We start from the raw sequence: 20,906 nt of genomic DNA on the forward strand, positions 1-20,906 counted from the left end.
AATTGTAAGAGATAAGGAATTAACTATGTAAAAACTAATGATAATTGTGTTGCTCGAGACACTCTGCATTGAGTGGGAAGCTATCAAACTACTATGAATTTATTTTAGTAAGGTAGATGAAGTTAAAAGTTTAGGAGCAGGTGCTGTTTGTGGTTAAGTTTGTACTTTTAATGTCCTGTCTTCCACACAGATCCATAGTGAATGTAAGAAGAGATCATGCCTTCTGGGTGAAGCACCAGTGCTTTTGTTTTCTCTCTCTTTTGTTTCCCCCCTGTGCTTGTTTGATACTTGAGTTGTTTGGTTAGAAATATTTCTAGCTCACTAAAAAGAGCATTGCTACGCATCTCCTACTTTTCCTGGGTATTCTGTTTTAAATGCATTTCTTCTTTAAACTACACATCACTTTGACAATCCATCTTTGATGTATCCTATCTTAGCTGGACTCAGTCCAGGTAGCTGAAGACACAAATGCTGACAAAGAAATAAGCAGAGAATCAGAGAACAGATTAGTTTGCAGTAAAAAGAATAGAGAATAGAAATCCTGAGGTCTCTCGTAGGAGAGCAGCAGGGGTCACCACTATTGACTTTCAGAAAGCAGGACTGCTGGGCAGTGCAGGTTTTGTTCTCACATATACTGGTGCAGAGGAGCTGGACCCGAAGATCTCTCTTTGCTATAGGAATTAATCTTACAGTTTTCTATTAGCTCACTCCATGAACCGAAAATGTTAATTGTGCTAAGGATGCCAGGTCCATTTTGCAGACCCTGCATTATTTTTCTTGAGATGTTAGAGAATATTTTGAAATTCTACCAGGGTGCAGTTAGCAGGGGAGGCCAACAGACACGACAGTTTGCCCAGCGCTTCACATAGAGGGGCACACGTGGGTTCAGACACATGCAGGTCACGTTCCCCAGCAGCTCCTGGAGGAGCTGGGAAAGCGRAGGCCTCGAGTCAGCAAGATCTGCAGAGGGAAGAGGCAGTCCTCCAGGTGTGAGGCTGCAGGGAGAACCCAATGCCTCTTGCTAAGGCTTTGGCAGCTGAAGATGGTGTCCTCGTCTCCAGGAGCGGGGTGCTTTGTGTTGCCAAGTAAAGAAGCTGCCAAGGGGAGGCCAGCAGATTGTGCAGCATCAGTGATGAGAAATGGAGATTCACCCTGCAMATACAAAGGCCTGAATTCTCAACTATGCCCAAGGAGGGATGGGCAGAGTCTGCACTTGTCATTTGGGGAAACTCCCATGATGATGAAGGCTGGAAGCTGGTGACTTCTGGCACTGGGAAGAAGGTTCCTGCCCCCTGGCAGATGTACAGCTAGAGACTAGGTCTGTTGTGGTGACAGATGTGGGACTGGAGGGTYTGTTCAACAACCTAATGAACTAGCTGAGCCCAAGCCGTGCAGCAGCACCAGGAAGAACCGGTGAGTTGTAGTAGGGGGAGACTCCATCCTGAGGCAGAGAGAGGTCCCCACATGCCAAGTTCGCTACTTGTGAGCAGCTCAGATCAGGGATGTTGTGTAGAGTCTGCTGAGGCTGCCCCAGCCCTCAAATATTGCCAGCTGCTGCTTTTCCATATGATGCAGCTGGGAAGCRTATCTAGAGCGACTGCATCGGTCTAAAGGTGGGAGTCAAGGGCATGGGGTCGTGTTCCCCTTTGTCCTCCCAGTGAGAGGGAGGGACTTGAGGAGGGTTATGCATACATATACCCTGTTTAAATTATGAAAACATCTTTTCAAGAAATTCCTAAAGGACATATAAACACTTGAATTTAAAGTTTTCTTCTGTACTGTACCTGTGGTCCATCATCATTTCTCTCTGGAAGAACTGACCACAGAACATTACCTGTTTGGATCTGTAGAGCTGGGCTTTAGTGTAACAATATGGTAACATTTGACTAGTTTTTAGTTAGTTCTATATTAATGATCTTCAGAGCTGGGCAGCTTGTTCTCTTGGGCTCTTTTATTTTACCTGATAYGTTAAAACTGTATTTTAGTTATAGTTTAGTTATAAGCTCACCTGCATATGCCTTATGTATTGCCACATAAAACCAGATCATGCTTTAGAGGAGCTTATACYACTGCTTAATTACTGTGCAAGGTTTCTGAGTGCCAGTTCTGTCCACAGACCTCTCATTAACTACATCCCAGGTAGCCAGAAAAAATGGTCTCTACGATTTCATACTTCACTAAGCCAAAGGAAAAAATAACTCTTAAATCATCAAGTATATGGTTCACAGAAATGATGAATAAATAYAGCCGTATTAATAAACTTTGAAGTTCTATGCCTTGAAAAGTCATTTAAACTTTGAGACAGCTGTTTCATTTAAAATATTAGTGCACTCAGATTCAGAACTGAGAGCAGAGAAGCAGGGAATTATTACAGTAACCAACAGAAGAGTCTCTTAGTTTTCATGTGCTTTATGGAAGGGTTGTGGAACACCTTCAATGTAAATCATTCTGAGTAAATGCACATAATATCTTGCTGTATTGAACTTCAGTTTCAGGAAAGAGTTCAGCAGTGTGCTTTTTTCTGCACATTAGATATACTACCTGTTGGAAGACAAATTAAAATAAATGTTTGCAAAGCTCGGTTTAAATTCAATGGGCCTTTTTTTTTGCATTTTTATCTAGGTATGCAACAACAACAACAAAAGTGGTTAGCAGTTTGGGAAGCTGCTGCAGATATCAAATAGCTCAATGGAATATATAAGAACTTTGCTTCATAGTCAACCTTTACATTTAGTCTGTCTTTAAAGTAAATTACAATGTTAGTATGCAAGAAGAAATTTCTATATATTTTTGTTAGGGCTTGATAGCTGCAGAAGTACAACTACTCTTCAGTGAATATGGGAAAATGTGAAGAAAATAGCTGTATGCTTCTTCCTCCCAACTTGAGAATCATCATCAGTAAACATAGACTACTAATGTGTTTTATCATCTACTACTTTAATTACTTTTCTTACCTTAAAGGCAATAGATCTTCTTTGAATAATAACATTTATTTGTGTCTGCATATGTTCCGAAAGGAGCAAAATACTGTTAGCTGAGTATTGAACACCAGCATTAACAGACCAATGAATATGAAATCCTCCATAATTTACACGACAGTTTCAGTAAATCTTAATATTCAAACTTTCCAAAGTAACAAATTTGTGGACCTGCCAGTTGGGCTAGTTTTATGAGACAGAATAAGATGCATGGGAAAAGGGTCACTGCTTTGGTTTTTTTTTTTTTCTATGGAGCAGGGATGAGCTCCTGACCTCACTGGGCTGCTCTTTCAACCTAATAATGTTCCAACATTTGAGTACTCTAGATTCAGGCTGTGTTTGGACCCAGTTCAAAGAAAAACAGTTATGTTCTTTGCATTTGTCTGGTCCGTAGCCTGACATATGGGATGTGTTAAACTGAGGTCTAAGTGCAATGATGATATCACCAGCACAGTGCAATAATATCAATGTCAGAAGAGCAGACTGGTGAGCTGCTAGATTTTGGAACTAAATGTTGCCTCACGTCCTTCTATTTTGTTAACCCCCTTTTAAAAGAAATACAATTTTGGTAATGTAGAACTGTACTGCTCTTGTCCTCACTAAGGCTTCTTCTTAGCCATGGTACTATCAGCCATGGGAGGACTGACACTTCTCTGTAATTCCTGCTTTTTTTACTAGGTATTTTTCACTTGCTTCTGTCTTCAAGCTCCTTGCTTTTTGTGTGTTACTACCCTGTGGATGAGTCTTCCATTCATGCTGCATGATTGCAGACCTCTACTTGAACTTTCTTCATCTCCTTCCTCATATATTAGTTGACTTTTCCACTGTGACAGTGAATAAGAAAGGAAACAACATATTGCAGGCTTGGAAAGAATTATACTCTTAGCCTCTCTTAGCAGAAGTGTGTGTTTTGGCTCTTGAAAATGAGAACAGGGTTTATACCAAAGGGAGGTAAAATATCAAATGTGTTTCTGCAAAATGTATCATCACTGCAATTGCACTGTTCCTTCTAAGGCATCGAGTCCTCCATGCAGCAGTGCCTGTACTTGCTGCTTCTCTCTTTGCCTTTGAATGAACCTTCAAAGAATGATATTAACTCCAAGAATCAAAGAGCCACTACTCTAGTCAGTATATCATAGCTTTTCTATTTGTCTCCAAATAATATTTGTGGGGTTTTGTCCAGCTTCTGTTTTTAACATTTCTTACTTGCTCACAATATGCATGTGAGAAAGAGTGAGTAATAGCAGGTTGAACATCAAGCTTTAGACAAGTAATACACATTTACACGAAAACGCAGACCCTGCTTTGATCTGTGCATTCTCACTGCTGCCTGTGACTTCTCTAACTCCTAACTCTGCACTTCAGTCCCTTTGATATCAGGTYCCAGGGCAACATTTTGCAGCGTCCTAAGAGGTTCTGGCTGGACCTTTTTTTTCAGCGTTGTCTTCATTAGCTTCTCTCCCAGCTAAACTCTGACTTGGGTCTTGATAGTACAGTCACACTGGTACTTTGGGATTGCAGGGAAATGAGATTTAAGGATTAAAGGCAGGAAACTTCATTTAGTAGATGTAAAATTCCTGCAATACTCTCCCTAAGCAAAGAACTTGAAATTCATTCTTGTCTTCTGCTAATGATGTGATTGTTGGTGATAYTGAAGCAGGTTTTGTGCAAATATCTTATCCTATTGCTGTTAGCCCTGTAGTAGTACTCTGGGGTTTGAGTCTAATAAATCTCTTCTCCACATTTGTGAATAAGGGAAAAGAGCAAACCAACATCCTCCCTACTCTGTTATCTTCCTGACTGAGGAAGGAACGCTCCTGAGAGTGAGGATTACCTTTGTCATGTACCTTTAGGAATATTGTAAATCTGTTATAGAGAGATTGAAATTTTCTTCCCATCAAATCCTCCATCCACKGTAGGTTGATGCATTGAAGATAGCTGCTTATATAAACCATATAAGCTCTTATTTTGTCTTTAGTTTGTTTTTCTATCATTTTCTCTAGTCACCAAGTGCCACATGTTTCATTAATATTTGTTGTGAAATGCATCATTTAAAGTAGAGGTAGAATTATACTATCTCTGTACATTTAGAAAATGTTATAGAAGAATAGACAGCAGATTACCATGCTTCTGTCCTGCTGTTGTATACTTCAGATGAAAGTGGCAGCTCTTCCTTCACTACTATTTTTTTATAAGCATTAAGTAATGGGGAAATATGCACAATTTATTTTCAGTGTTTGTAATGGGCTAAAACGCTGAGTTTGGAAGCCTTTTTTTATGGAATTATATGCTGTCCCCTAGCTTTAAGAACTGCGTGAGTGTATATGGTTATATGAAAAGATTACTGAGAAATCTATTTGCTAGAACTGGTAATGGAAACTGGCTAATCTCTTTGGGTAAGTTCATTACAACACTGTGTCTTCTAGAATATCTTTATAAACTAGGGTGATATGGTGCTTGTATTCCTGTCAGATTTTAACGTCTTCTATACAGGATGTTATTCTATTTAATATCTCACTGTTGTTTATTCCATTTTAGGGAACTTTCAACAATTCTATTAAATACAACAAGGAGAAAGCATAAGCAAATAGTGGGTGTGCAGACGTAACAAAACCTAAATGTTTTATGCAGAAAAGATTCAACAAGTGTCTCCTATCAACGAAGAATGAATCATATTTTCACATTTTGTGGCATTGCAGTACARTCCTGGATCCAGTCACACATGCTATTTTAACAAAAAGAAATACATGATACCATTTGCACTGATCTGATGATATGGCAATAAAATATTGAAAGGAGTGTGGTTATTGTTTTCTTTGCTCTTCATATTTTGCTGCACTAAATGGATTTACTTAACACAATAAAAGAATTTCTGCACAAAGTGATAACCACAGGATTAAAGAAGCCTCACAGGTCAAAGTTGTTGATATGAAAGGACTAAGACTGACGTGGTAACTGGGTTTCATAGTGAGCGTAAGTTTTTAGGAGCAGTGAAGGGAAGTTCAGCCACACAAATCCTTTTATCCTCATTGGGCTGTATGATTATGCTGCTGAGATCATATTGAAAAGGTACATCTGGGCTACAGTGCAGCTGCTTGGATGTGAATCAGGCAAGCTGCTCTGTCGTTCTTGCTGGTGTTGAGTAGTGGTTTAGTTTGCCAAAATTTTTCTTGAAATTAAAGAAACTAATCATGGCCAGTGTAAGAATGGCATAGCTGAATTTCATGTTAATGAGAAACAAATACTGCAAAATACTGCAAATAATGCAGGCTGATTAACAGGAATGCTATTTGGCAAATAATTTCAAGCTCAAATTATGCCATCACCAGTAAGTTCCCATTAAATTATGAAAAGCAGGTCCCAGTCCCACTGAAATCAATGAAAGTTTTCCTGTTGACTTCAGTGACAGAAGAATTTGGACGTCTTTTAGATTTATCTTCCAATTTACAATCATTTTTCTGATGCTTACTAAATATTCCCCAGTGTTTATACATTAAAATGTGTTGCCAACTCAAATAGCTTTGTCTTGTACTGTAAAATCTAAAATAAAATATTTGTTTTGGCATCTTCATAAGTGGAATTTTTGCCTTGTGTTTAGAACTTACTCTACACTGCTAACTGCACGTAGGAAATGTTCCTTGCTCTTTTAAAGACATTTTTTGTGCACGTTTAAGATATTAACTGCAACTTCATGGATTGGATTTTCKGTTCAGTGGATTTACAAATCTAACTCTAATTGTTAACAGTTTTTAAAGTCCTTCTGCACATCAGATTGCTTTTATTGTTAATTTGTCTTTAATGCTAAAATTATCATTATAATACGATATTAATGTTTTGAGTTGCTAACTGTTTTATTCTGTCTCTGAAATAGGAGTTACTTGTGAGCAAGTATTGACACCTTTTTGATGCTTTTTCACTAGATTACTTTATTGTTTTCTGAACAACTGTGCCTTATATCAGTTCATATCTAACACTTCTGTGCTCAGTTGTTGATCCCTGTTAATGCCACCTYGTGTGTGAGAAGCGTCTGGGAACCAGTTTGTGTAGTGGACCCCAAAGAAACCAGTGATAAAAGTTTACTGCTTATTGCCCTGCAGTTTGCTTCATGAATCTGCATTTTTTTTTCTGTGTCCAGTGTCATGTTTTTCATCCCTATATGTTTTCTGATGCATCCTATCCTTTCTGCTAATGTGCTTTGCTCTGGTATTTCCATTCCGACCCTCATTCTGTAATCAATGGTGCAGGGAGGGTGCAGCATTTATACCTCAAACATGAGCACCCAAAGTTATACCCGCATGGAACCATTCACTCATTTTCCCCCTTTACAATCTGAATTTGCTATTTCAGCAGCCTTATTTTATCAGTCATGTAGCCATCTCTGTACGTTGGGCCAGATCTATCAAAGGCTGCAGAAACCTGTGCTGCTCTTCCATGCTATGCCTTTCTCTTACTTCCCTCCCTGTCTTTTTACCTAACTGAATGTAGCACTGCTGCTTGTGTGTCACATTTTGTTAAAAATCTCTTACTCTCAAAATCTTTTTGTTGGCTTTCCTTGCAATTTGCCTCTAAGCTTTGCTTCCTTTCCCTCTGATTTCCCCATGGTTTAGCTAGACCATAGAGATGATTAATATGTATCTTTGCTGATTCTGAGCAGCTGCTTTCTGTTGCCTTTTTATTTTTGTGTAAACATCTTTTGGAGAGTCACTAGAGTAAATGTGTTAGCACAGAAATTCTGAATGATACTTCTGAGATATTTGCATTTTACCCTTTCTATAYTGAGTATGCTGTTTGTATATTGTTTAGGTTTAATACAGCATATTCAATCAAGCTATTTTACTCTAGACTCCCAGAATGAGATACTTCTTCTAACTTTAGATACCTAAAATGGCACCTAAATAGGTATTTACAAAGAGATGTTCCTCTCATTTGCTTTCAGGCTGAGATGAACTATAGAAATTCTTGGGTTTCTTTTTTTCCTCTGTTGACCATGAAAGGATTCTAGATAGCTCTTTTAGATGTGTATATCTACACACCTGTATGTGTATACCTAAAGCTTTGCTGTGAATCCTATGATGTCTTGTATATACRTAYACATATATATATATAATATATTTTCCTGAGAATTAAAATGAACTGCTGGCTTGGTGGCATTATGTTACAGTTAACGAGTTATTTCTGAGACTCTGCATTTTTAAAAGAAACATTTCTTTCTTGTGAGTCTTCCAAAATTAAATTTGACCACTTTAATAATAGAATTTAAGTCGATAATGGCAAAATGATTTTATTACTGTATTTAGGATAAATGTGTTCAGTGATTKTAATTCTCTCTTTTCACCTGGAAAAAAAAGCTTTAGCCACTAAGCTTAGTGGAGAATGGAAGATATACACTTCTTCAGTTACAACTTCATTGTTGAATCGATTCTTTTTATTTTCATAATTTACAGGAAGTCTGTTTACGTGTAAAACTCCAGCTATTGCAGATATCGTGATCCTGGTAGATGGTTCTTGGAGTATTGGTAGATTCAACTTTAGACTTGTTCGTCTGTTCCTCGAAAATCTGGTTTCTGCTTTCAATGTAGGCTCTGAGAAAACAAGAGTAGGTAAGGCACCAGAAGTTTTTTTTAATATTTCAGGTCTGTAGCTGTCAAAAAATGTCTTTTTTTTTTTAGGATAGTTAACAGCTTAATGATACTTATTTGTGCAAGATTAATCCTTGTTTTTGTTTTCCACTCTCAGAAGTGATATACACCTGCAACTCCCACCCCTATCAACAGGGGCAGTGCTGCTGGAGGGTTTGTAGCATTAGTGAAGATATTCCTCACGATGTATTGCACTATTCAGTTTACTTAAACTCTAATGCGATGTCAGTAGAAAACAGTGCAAATACTATTGCTCTAACCAGAATTAGCTTGGAGTSTGAAACTTTAATTTTGAAGGGAAAAAGGAGATCAATTGAGGGTTTTTCTCATCCTTTAAAAAGGTTTAAATGTTCTATTTCTGTTCTGCTACTTACATTTTAATCTTTTCAGAAGCACATTAAATAAAACTGTTCTTTTTCACAGAGTGATTTCTTGGAGTCTTATTGATGTCTGAAAGGTGGTGTGCACCTTCTCATTTACTTTCTCAATTTTAGCACTTGTGTAATTATCTGAACAAAATGCTTATTGTCTAATGCAGTATCTTCATTTGTGGTTCTTTAGGTCTTGCACAGTACAGTGGTGATCCCCGGATTGAATGGCACTTGAATGCCTATGGCACAAAAGATGCTGTTTTGGATGCAGTCCGTAATCTACCATATAAGGGAGGAAATACCTTAACAGGTACAATATGTCTTTCAACTTCAGCTTTTTTATTAAAAAATATATCCCGTTGCACAAACTAAGAAGTGTTAGTGCTTACTATGAAAGTGCTTATTATTAAAATAATGTTTACTTTTTCAACTTTAGTGTCTCTGGAATCTCCCTGAAGTGACTATCCCTTTGGCTTCACTTGGGAGTCTTTCCAGTCAAGAAGAAATCTCATAAAGCGAAATATAAAAGAGCTTTCTGTGGATGCAGTAAAACCTTTTATCTGTTAGGAAGAGAATGCAAAATCAATTCATGCTGTTATTACAGAAAGGTTTATTCTGGAGAAGGAAAAAATGCTGCTTTAATACTTGACAACAGGCAATGGCAACTTTGCAAATAGTCATCTGAGACTTTTAGACTTCTGATGACCTTCTGGTAGTCATAGTAATGAAGCCCCAGGTGATTCCCAGTGATAGGTATTTGGAGATTGCTTGTCAACGTGGAAAAAATGCAATTTCTGAGTACAACTCCAGTATCATCAGAGCAGCAGTTAGTAGTGTTAGCTGTCTTTTCAGGAGAATGACAGATCTAAAAAYTCAGACAAGGCTTCAAGTAAATTGCTACCAATTTAAAAGAAGAAAGTCAGAGGAGGGAAGAAGCATAAAGATTCTCCTTTTCTAGAATATTTTATTTTCATGGAAGGGGTGGCTAAGGTAAGATGGAGAMCAGAAAGACTATAATTATGATCCCAGCAATGACACAGATCTGAGGGAGCAAGCAGGAAATTATCATGCTTATCTCATATGAATGTTAGAAGAAGATGAATTAGGAAACTGTAGGAATTTCCAAATAAGGTCTTATTGTGACATCTAAGTTAACCCTATGCAGTCATTCTTCTCTTCTGTCCCTTGCAATAATTAACAGTTCTTATCATCAGATTCTTGCTAAGTTTAATATAAGCTTTCTTCAGCTTGAAAATGGTATCACAAATAAACACATGCAGATTTACTCTAAATGTGATGGAGATTTATTACGTTTATTAGACCACATTTCATATAAGTGATAGAGAAGAAGAAAAGGCCTCCTATTCTTAATGTCTCCAGCATAACAAAGAAAAGAAGTGTTTGCAGGAATGTCAATAACCAATTCAAGTTTAAATAAGTTCCTATTACCAGTTTAAAATTCACTCTTCTTTTGTACTTGTTCTTCAGGAAGAGATTTCCCAGGATTTTGATAAGTGCTATGAAATCAGCAAAACTAAGCAACATGTCTTCCTTTTAAAGCCTTTTAAAATATTTCTGTCCTTAGGTCTTGCCTTAACRTACATTTTGGAAAACAGCTTTAAGCCTGAAGCAGGTGCAAGGCCTGGGGTTTCTAAAATTGGCATATTGATCACCGATGGGAAATCCCAAGATGATGTAATCCCTCCTGCTAAAAACCTACGAGATGCTGGCATTGAACTGTTTGCAATTGGTGTGTATTCTGCTAATCCACCTATTGTGTCCCTTTACACTCTAGTGTATTTATTCTTTTTTAATCCTGTATTAGTAAAGTAATCCTGTATTAGTAAGTATTCTGGTCTGTGTATATCCAGAAAATATTGTCATTAATTTAAATCTTCTTCAAAATGTTCCTTGATTCATTATCATTATAGCTAGACTTTAGCAGTATCACATGTGTCAGGAGACAACTGAAAAAAGCAAAAACAAGCAAAAACAGACTGTGCTTGTGAAGTCAAAAATTAATATTAGCAAGTAACATGTTAAATACAGAGCTATCTGAAGTACATTATAATCGTTATAAATAATAGGGTTTTGTTCATTTTAATCAATCCCTGTGCAAGCAAAATTAGTTTTCTTTTGTTCTTTTATTGTTGTTGTTGCTGCTAATGTTATCCTTCTTTTTCTTTCTAATGAAAGGTGTAAAGAATGCAGATATAAATGAACTGAAAGAGATTGCCTCTGAACCAGACAGCACACATGTCTACAACGTTGCTGACTTCAACTTCATGCACACCATTGTTGAAGGTCTTACCAGAACTGTGTGCTCAAGAGTAGAGGAACAGGAAAAGGAAATCAAAGGTGAATAGAACTACCGTAACTTGGTATTATGTTATAACACAAATCCTGTTTGAATAACTGCAGTTCTGAACTAGCTTCTGGCACTTCACTCATTCTGTATTTGTTTTTTTGTTGTCAGGAAAGCACAGTGTCAGGGAAATTACCTTCCTGGTGGATGTTCTATTCTTTGSTATTTTTGATTTTTGCTTTCAATGTCAAATGCTATAGTATTGATAGTAAAAAATAGTAATAAAAATCATTCTGCCATTTTCAAGAGATRGCTAGAGAAAAAACAACTTCAGATACTGAGATTTGGGGATGAACTGCATTAACAGATCCATACAATTTTTTTAGTGTGATGCTGTGCTTTTCGTTTCCTAATTTGTCACCTTTTTTTGGTCTCACAAGTTTTCAAAAAATTAACCTTGAAATTGCTTTGTGTCTTTCTGATATTCGAGTTTTTTCTCTTTCTTATTTATTATTTCTTTAAAATATTTTTATATTTTATAGAGTATAACAGAAGGTAGTTTTGGAGAAAGTTAATGACAATAATTTTCACTTTTCTACACCTACGAAATAGCTCTTTATCTATCTAAGAAATGTTGCAATTTGTCAGAAAAAAGCAAGCCATTGAAGGAAATTCTTTCTGAAAGGCTCTAATTTGCTCACATTGCTTGTTTTGTCACGCTGCTATATCACAGAAATACTAAGTTGACTTTTTTTTTCAATAAGCTTGTAACATGTATTAGTAAAGAAGTTTGATTTTCTACCTGTGCAAAAAAAAAGTATATATTAGTAAGGTTCATTTATTTTTCCCTCTTTTTTTTTTTTTTTTTTCCATCTGGAAACTGGGGGATATACAGAGTATTGGCTGTGTCTTGAGGGAGAAGGAAGCAGTAAATTGAGAGAGAATGGAAAAACTCTAAAGAGATGAAATATCATCTTGGAAAGGAATGACTGCAAGAAAAGATAACCTGTATGACTTCAGTTTGCTGACAAGCAGCATATAAGCTCCAGCCTGATAAAGGAGCATAGAGGATAGGTTCACAGCTTTTTCTGTTCTGAGATGTCTTTCGTGATTGAAAAAAAAGAGCAACTTGAGGTGGGGGGAAGAAAGGATGAGYGAAGGGAGGAAGGAAAGAAAGGTTTAGTTCTGCATTTTTGTGTTTTCTGCATATAAAGGTTTCTATACAGACCAGAGAGGCTTACTCTCAGTGAGAATTCAATGCATAGTATTCATCAGTCATTAGTTATTTCTTTCTGTTGCAAGTTACCTAAATAAGTGTACAGTTGCCAATAATTTGAATCTTTAATGAGGAGAAATCTTTGGAACTTTAGGAACCACAAGAAACCAAATAATTATTTTGCATAGAGAGATAAAATACCTGTGTTGTCTTTAACCCAGGAACAATTGAGGCTTCGCTTGGGGCTCCTACAGATTTGGTCACATCTGAGGTAACAGCTAGAGGATTCCGGGTTAGCTGGACCCATGCACCAGGCAGAGTGGAAAAATACAGAGTTGTGTACTATCCCACTCGAGGAGGACAGCCAGAAGAGGTAAGAGGAGGAAAAGTTCCTCAGAAGCTCCCCAGGCAGCAAATATTCAGACTCATTTAAATCAGTCCTGAAATTCCCTAAGACTCATCTCTGAAGGTCGCTACAAGGAGGAGATGTGGTCATATTGAAAGGAGATTAAATATAGGTAATGGCCAGGCTGCTTTGTTCTGTAAAAAAAATACTCATAAGAAGAAAAACTATACTGGATAAAATTGGGATGGCTAGAAATGATCATYGAAAATTTAGAAAGGCATATTTATTTGCATAGGATTTATAGGAACTTCCAAGACAGGAGCAAAAGAATATAGCAGAGGAAGTTTTTGGTTTCAGATGACAACAYACAGAAATGAATGGAGAGGCAAAGGAGCAAAAGGATTTGACTAAGGRCACACTCTATTTATTTGTATATCAGAAGCATTGTGTTTAGCTTGCATATGTATTCATATCCACATGTGGTAGTATAGAATATTTTTTAATAAATTTCTTTACTACAGATTATTATAAGTCATTATATCAAAAAGTGCCCAATTCACATTCTTAAACTGCATTGTATGCATTTGATTTCTCTAAGCAATTTCTAAGTGGCTGCTTGATATCAGCTAAGTAATTTAATTACTTGCTCTTCTTTTCTGAGACATCCTATTATACACAAAGGTAGCAAGAGCAAATTTGCTTTATGAATTAAAGTTCAGTATGCGGACACTGGAATGTCAATATATGGTTTATCTGAAATGAAGATTAARTAAGTAGCAATACAGTTATTTTGCCTTGTGAAGCAATACAATTATTTTGCTTTGTGAATATTTAGTTGCATTTTCTTCTAAACAGGTTGTGGTCGATGGAAGCACATCAACAGCAGTTCTGAAAAACCTAATGTCTTTAACTGAATACCAGGTAGCTGTGTTTGCTATATACTCAAATGCTGCCAGTGAGGGCCTCCGTGGAAATGAAACTACACGTAAGTATCCTAATCACATTTGCTATGAATTTGACTCTTTCCATTTCATCATCCTGTGTAAACATAGTCTTTGTGAAGAAGAAATGCAGAAGGGAATCCTCTTTTGTTTAGGTCCTTTTAATACATTTGTCTTTAATTTTTGCTTGAATTAATTCTGGGCTAAGTTCCTAAGTCCGAATGCTCTGGGGGGGATCTTTAAACACTGAGAAAATTTTTATTCATCTCTGAGCTCAATATTGAAGTCAGTTGTTGTGAATCCTAAATCAGAGCACTCCTAAACTTTGGCCCTAAAGCCAAGTATTATAAATGAAGCCTGTGGTTATAAACTATCTAATGAGTGGAGGATTAGATGGGAACAGAAACACGTGTGTGATTTCCACCTGTGCCAACAATTTCAAGGTAACTTCAAGACGTTTCTTTCTCAATGTTTCTTTTGATTTTCTGTCCATAAAATGAAGACGTGGAATATTGTTAGAATGGGAATGTTTACAGTTTAGGGGTTTACAATGGAAGCCGTGTTAGCATCTGAGATAACGTGCTGCTGTTGGTTATATAAATTTAATATATTTACATACAAAATACATACATACAAAATGCAGCCATTTTCTTTAGTAAATGTGTTAGCCATTAGGAAGATAATAAAAACTTTTCRTAGTTAAAGCTGGGAAATTGATTTAAGTTAGACAAAATAATTTTTAAATTTGGGTTCAGCCAGGAAGTCAGTACAAATCTCAATCTGAAAAAGAAACGGAAATGTATTTTTTCCACAAATATTTAGCCTTTATTTTTTGCCTCTTTCAACAAAATGTCAGCTCCATGGTTATTGTACATCCTGACACAATGCTAAGAACTACTTAATTTATTGACTTGGAGAGAAAGGAGTCACATCCTGAGCCAAGAGCCTCATTTCCTTTTGCATCTGGTATTCCTTTGAAGTCACCTATGCAAGTTCTGACGGAGCCCAGCCCTGCTGCCTTGCTGAGATACCATCAGATCACACCCCAAGGTCATGAGGCATCAGGCACTACAGGCATCTTTGAGAGTGTCAGAAAGGATAGTTTGACTTGTGCAAGTATTAATCATTCCACCTCATCCAATATCTGCAATTTGAAAGTATTTTCTCCTATTCTGGTGGATAGGAGAAAAAAATGTGTAAAAGAAGTGTAAAACTATAGTTTACACTCTTGCCTTCCTGTGACACTGATACTTCCTGACACTGACAGATAAAAATTAACCGCAAATATGAAAACTAACACATTTGCTTATATAGGAGATYGAAAACTTACAGGAGTTTTAACTCCAAATAAACACACTCAATATGCATGAATTAATTAGAAATGTTTCTGATTTAGCAATCATTTCTAACTTGAAATAAATATGAAATGCTWTTATATTCTAATTTATTGCAAATATATTTTTTCTCTGTATTAGTTTACTCCATTTCTTTTTCAGTATCCTCCTAGTTTAATTTATCCSTATGATTTTGTTAGGATATCCAAGTAACTGCTAAAAATGCAGATAAGCATCCCCTAATGGATTTATATTTCAGAATCTCATCCCTTTAGCTGAGAACTCCAGTAGAAGACACCGCTTCTTTAATTTCTAATGTTGTTTATATTGCCCTAGTGTCTTGGAGTCTCTGTTGAGACTATGAGTCAGAAAGAGGCTACTTTAGATTTTAAGAACCAAGCTAAGGAAGAGGCCTGCTGAGGATAGCTTTCCTTTGATCCTGAGGCAGCTTGAACAAGAATGAGACGATGTGGTAGAAAACCACATTTGATTGCCCCCAGCAAAATCAGTTTCTTTCTGTAGATATCAGATGTTCAAGAAGATCCCTGAAGGAGAAGAATGAGTTAAAATTGAACGTAATTATTGGTAGCATCTCCTTACTGTCAGAGAAGTGTGCAAGAAACTATTAGCTGCTTGTCTACAATTTTAGCGTGTGTGTGTGAGGCAGTCTTTACAGAAGACTTAACACATCAGAAGTTAACACATCAGCAGGGATTTAAATAGAAAGGAGGTAATTTGTGAAAGAATTCAAAGTGAGGGTTAGCAACTTCCCTTGCAATAGGGAACATGAAGTGATGGACAGAGGAGTTAGTCAAATCAACCGCCTGAGAACCAAGCAGTATTTTGAAGAAGACGTGATAAAGTTTGCCAGTGTCAAAGAGAAAACTTGATGTGATCAAGGTTTTGCACTTCATTTTAATTCCGCCAAACAAATAGAGACGTTAACATACAAGAGGTGTTCTGCAGCAAGAATTATTAAGATCCAGAGACAACCTGGAAGTGGAAACCTGAAGAGAGGCCYGCGTTGAAATTTTGCCCAGGTTCACAGGCCCGAACAACAGTCAGAGTGAACAAACTCAGTGAACRAGAAAGAACGATGCTGGCTTGATTTGTATATGGGAACTGGGAGCTCTGTTAAAGCATGTTGAATGTACATAATAGATGAACAGCTTCTTTGAGATGTCAGCTAGACAGGCTGCTATTTTTGTCTAGAGAGGGAGCTTGAAGAAGAATCTGTGAATTCTTAGCATTGTAATTAGAATTGGTAGCTGAATTTGTGTTTGCAGATGAGATAATTTAGAAACATGCAGAGCAGAGCCTTGGAGAATCTTAACATCCAGCTTCTGATAGGCTCTCAGTGTTAGTAATAGAAGAGGATTTATATCATATACCAACTACCCCATGCTTTTACACCACWTGATTCATTTTTAGGGACAATCTCAGTGTAGACGTTACAGAGGAGCAGCCAAAGGACCCTTGTATCTCCCCAGTGATTACTTAAAATCTATCTATGGTGGAGTGGCAGTGGGAAGGCCTGGGAGCATTTCTCTTTTAGCAGGAAAAAAATGAGAAAAATGAGAGAAATGCAAAATGCTGCTCTAAAGACATAGAGAGATACAAAGAGATGTTCAGGAAGGCAGATCAGGGCTGTGTTCTAGAATCAGTGCCAGAACCTCACAGGTAAATATCTAATACAATGATTGAACTTCACTCAGCCTGCATAGTTACACTCACTGGATTAGTTTTCAATATCATTTGTCACAGGTAATCCTGCTCACATTTCCTTAATCTCACCGACACAGTACATCTTGCTGTGGGTTTGGATAGACCAGTCCTTAAACATAAAGCTATTGTAATCAAAGTATTTCTCCATTTGCAACTCACTCATTCTGGATTTCCACCTACCTGCATCTTGCCTTATGACTCTCAAAAAACCCCAACAAGGAACCACTACTTGTTTCTAATAGCAAGTAGTGCTTGCCATTCTTCATCAGCCAGCATCACCCTCTTGGAGATAAGGGCAAAAGGGTGTGAGATCTGACCGTGGTGGTTAGTGCTTAAAGAACAGAAATGCTTATTCTGGAAGTGTTCAAAGCCAGGCAGGACAAAGATCTGAAACACTTTGTAAGGAGCAGGCAGTAGAATTGATAGACTAATAATCCTGCAGTCTTTTAGGTCCTAATCAGCTCTTCATAGCTGTGACAAAGCATGGAAGACAGCACTTCCATGCCTGGAGATAGACATTTTCCTTTGTGTTTCCTGGAGTAAAATGAAGCATGTGAAAAATAGCTGGTTGTTCAAATGAGACAGCTGAGTTGTCCGTCTCCATTTCCACTGTAGTTGCCTTGCCAATGGCTTCGGACCTGCAGTTGTATGACGTGTCTCAAAGCAGCATGAGAGCGAGGTGGACTGGAGTAGCGGGTGCCACCGGTTACATGATCCTCTATGCTCCCCTGACAGAGGGATTGGCAGCAGATGAAAAGGAGGTGATGTATTTAGCTTTTACTTGATTACTAATTATTTCCCCAAAATATATTTTAAAGAATAAAATAGTACAAGACCTTCAACCTGTGGCTTTATCAGCTAGCTATAGTCTTTTTTTTTCAACGACCTTTTAAAGTAATGCATTTATGTAATGTGATGTATTTAATTACTTGCTGAACAGAGGGCAGGTACCAATTGATTGCTGTTTTCTCTTATTGTCATATAAAAATGTCACGATTTCAGCAGAATTAAGGGGGTCTTTTGAAGTCATACATGAGTCAATATTGTAACATCATGTAAAGCAAACATCAAAAAATAGAAAAAAATGAAACAAAAACCTTTGTTTTTTGAACACACTRTTAGAATACTGTGAAGTTTAGCCTTTGATCTTGTCTAGACCTTTGAAAGTAACTGGAATTATAAGATATTGCATTTATTGGTTTTCTCTTTATTCCATCCAACTTTTATTTGCAAATTTAAAAACAATATTTTCAGCCAGAGGTGATTCTTAAAAAAAATATATAAGTCCATTCTTCTTACTATATTTAGTGAGAGTGTAAGTTTGGACTGCCTTTTGTGCTGTCTTTTCCTTCTAAAAATATCTTTTAAGTGACTAGCACAGTTCCAGTGGAATCTTTGGACTAGGATTTGAAATATTGTTGAGTTATTTGTTTTCTATACATAAAATTAAGCTTGCTTAAAGTCTTTGCCTGAGCAAGAACACTACAAAGCATGCAAGGGCATGCAAACTTGTGGAAATGTGGTAGGAAGTTACCAAGATCTTGCTTAGACTTGTGTTCTCTGCTAAATGAGTGGCTATGAGCACGTAATTCTGTTAAAAATGGGGCCTCTCTGAAAACTAGCTGAATCAGGAAGATTTAGCCTCACCCTGAAGACAGATACATATTTTTTTTTCATATTAAATAAATCACTCACCCATACTGTGGCACTCAGTAAAGAGGTGGAGTAGGAAAATGATACACAGGTTAAGTAGCAAAGAGCAAATCTCAGCCTTGCTTTGAGTGGAAAAAATATATATATTATATATATATATATATATTTTATATATATATATATATGTTTTTTACAGCAGAGTAAAGACAGACACGGTGTAACTGAAAGAAAAGGGCTTAGTAGATGCAGGTTGTGCCGAGGAGGCTGTTGTGTCATTGCTAATGGGATGGATTGCTTTTAAATTCCTCTTACCTGCATGTTGGCTTTTTGCCAGTTTTGATGTTTTGGTGTTTGTGCTCAGTCCTAAAATCTAGTGCCAAGTAGCATAAGGACAGTGTCACATGAAGCCTTGGCTCAGCAAAGCATTTGATCACACGCCTAATTTAAGTGTATAAATAGCATTTTCTCTATCATGAGCTAATTCAGTAATTACGTGTCTTTTTCATTTGTGTTGATTTTAGATAAAAATCGGAGAGACCTCAACAGATCTTGAACTGGATGGACTGTTGCCGAATACAGAATATACAGTCACAGTCTATGCCATGTTTGGAGAAGAAGCTAGTGATCCCCTTACAGGACAAGAAACTACATGTGGGTAGTACATATCTATAGTCATTTAAGTGTTAATAAAACGTCAGAAAAGTCTACACATATTAGAACAGACATTCCATTTTAAAATCTCATTTGCATAGTCCACAAAAGGAGGTCTTTACTGTAGGGTCTCACTTTAGATGGGATGACTGTGTAGTTTCTTAATGCTAATACTTAACTGATAAGCTCAGCCTGTATGAATTTCTACAAATCAGATTTTTTTTCTGTTCATTTCTCTTACTGATACTGGTTCTACCGATATCTCTGTTAGTTTCAGTGGAACTAATGACAGAGTTTTTGAACTTGATGAAGATAAATGAATGTCATGAGTTGTTATAACACAGAGCTAAATTGGGACTGCTGTGTTTAGACTCATGTACTTGGAGAACCAGGTGTGTGGGAGAGTGCTCAGATGGAGATATTTATTCCTCTGGCTCTGCAGTAGTCATTACAGAGTGGGAAAAAAAAGCAAAAAGGCTTCTCTCCAACCCCCACTGCAGAACATCTGGTAAATGAAGGATTGGAAAGTGCCTGCACGCTCGTGATAGATGGTGTGTTTTTAATAAGCAGCAAGAGTTTGGCTAGCCAAATCCTATGTACAGAGGACACAGCAGAGGACAGAGCTGTATGRCAGCTCTCTAAATAGCCTCAAAATTTGGAAGACAAAGGAATTGAAAAAAGACAATTGTGCTGCTGGGATGTTTCTGGGTCTGCATTCAGTGATATCTCCACTGCTTAATGAGTCAAGTGGTGACTACCTGTTGTTTTACCCTCCTAGCATGAGTAGTCAAGTATTCAAGGGACTTATRTTTAAGGGGTGCAAGTTCAAGCATGAGGAAAAGGAACACCAGAACAATTGCCTGTGAAGTCACTCATGGTGGAAGAAGCTGCAGAACTGCTGTTTGCACTGGGTCATCTCTTGGAGAACAGCTGGAGAGAGACAAGTGCAAATCCCACACTAATGCAACCTGGACATATCCATGGACTTGAAATGGATATAGGAGGTTTCTAACATTGAGAACCAAGTCCGTCTCTTCTCCCTCTCTTCCTCTCTCTTTCCCTCTTTTTGTCTTTCATTCTTTCTTTCTTTTCTTTTTTTTTTTAAACATTTAGTCAATACCTGCCCAGTTTCTGTCTTGTTTGTCATGAACAGTAGTTTATATAATTTATGGCTATGCCAGCCTGAACTCACTTCATGACATATGATCTTGGTGGCTGCACGGCTCTAAACCTGGCTAGCTTGTTGGATGGAAGATCACATGCAAATTCCAGATACCTTGGCACAACCCAAGGATCCATGACAGCAGAGTTTGATCACTAGCTAGAAGCCAGTCAGCCCCATCATCATTACTGTACCAGACCAGAATAAAAGCAAAACTAACCATCCTGCAACCTCTGTTTATTTGGACGGTGACTCAGTGCAGCCAACTCTCTCTGATCTTAGGACTGTTATAGGAAASTCATTTGATGCTTCTCTATGAACCTTGTCTATGCAGCTATTCAAATAAGTCTTCTTCTGACAGACTTTCCTTCATCAGGCAGTGGATCAGGCTGAAAGGAAAGCAAGCCTTTGGTGAATATACCTGTCACACATGGCCTGTGATCACTGGTATTTTCTTACCTCTCTGGATCCAGATATTCAGATTTAAGCTTTTCCTTTCCTTTCCTTTCCTTTCCTTTCCTTTCCTTTCCTTTCCTTTCCTTTCCTTTCCTTTCCTTTCCTTTCCTTTCCTTTCCTTTCCTTTCC

At 37.3% G+C, this 20,906-nt stretch overlaps 1 protein-coding gene across 1 annotated transcript in view; it reads left to right on the plus strand.

Annotated features, from left to right (window-relative positions):
* Nucleotides 1–20,906, plus strand: part of COL14A1 (collagen type XIV alpha 1 chain) — a 109,958-nt gene that overhangs the window by 19,533 nt on the left and 69,519 nt on the right. The window contains 8 exon segments of the mRNA XM_026039489.1: nucleotides 8,423–8,578; nucleotides 9,179–9,298; nucleotides 10,574–10,738; nucleotides 11,185–11,346; nucleotides 12,731–12,882; nucleotides 13,711–13,840; nucleotides 17,471–17,616; nucleotides 19,030–19,159. Of these exon segments, the coding sequence (XP_025895274.1) occupies nucleotides 8,423–8,578; nucleotides 9,179–9,298; nucleotides 10,574–10,738; nucleotides 11,185–11,346; nucleotides 12,731–12,882; nucleotides 13,711–13,840; nucleotides 17,471–17,616; nucleotides 19,030–19,159 (1,161 nt within the window).

Source organism: Nothoprocta perdicaria, unplaced genomic scaffold (genome assembly GCF_003342845.1).
Source record: "Nothoprocta perdicaria isolate Ctin4 unplaced genomic scaffold, notPer1 scaffold_230, whole genome shotgun sequence".
Lineage (NCBI taxonomy): Eukaryota > Metazoa > Chordata > Aves > Tinamiformes > Tinamidae > Nothoprocta > Nothoprocta perdicaria.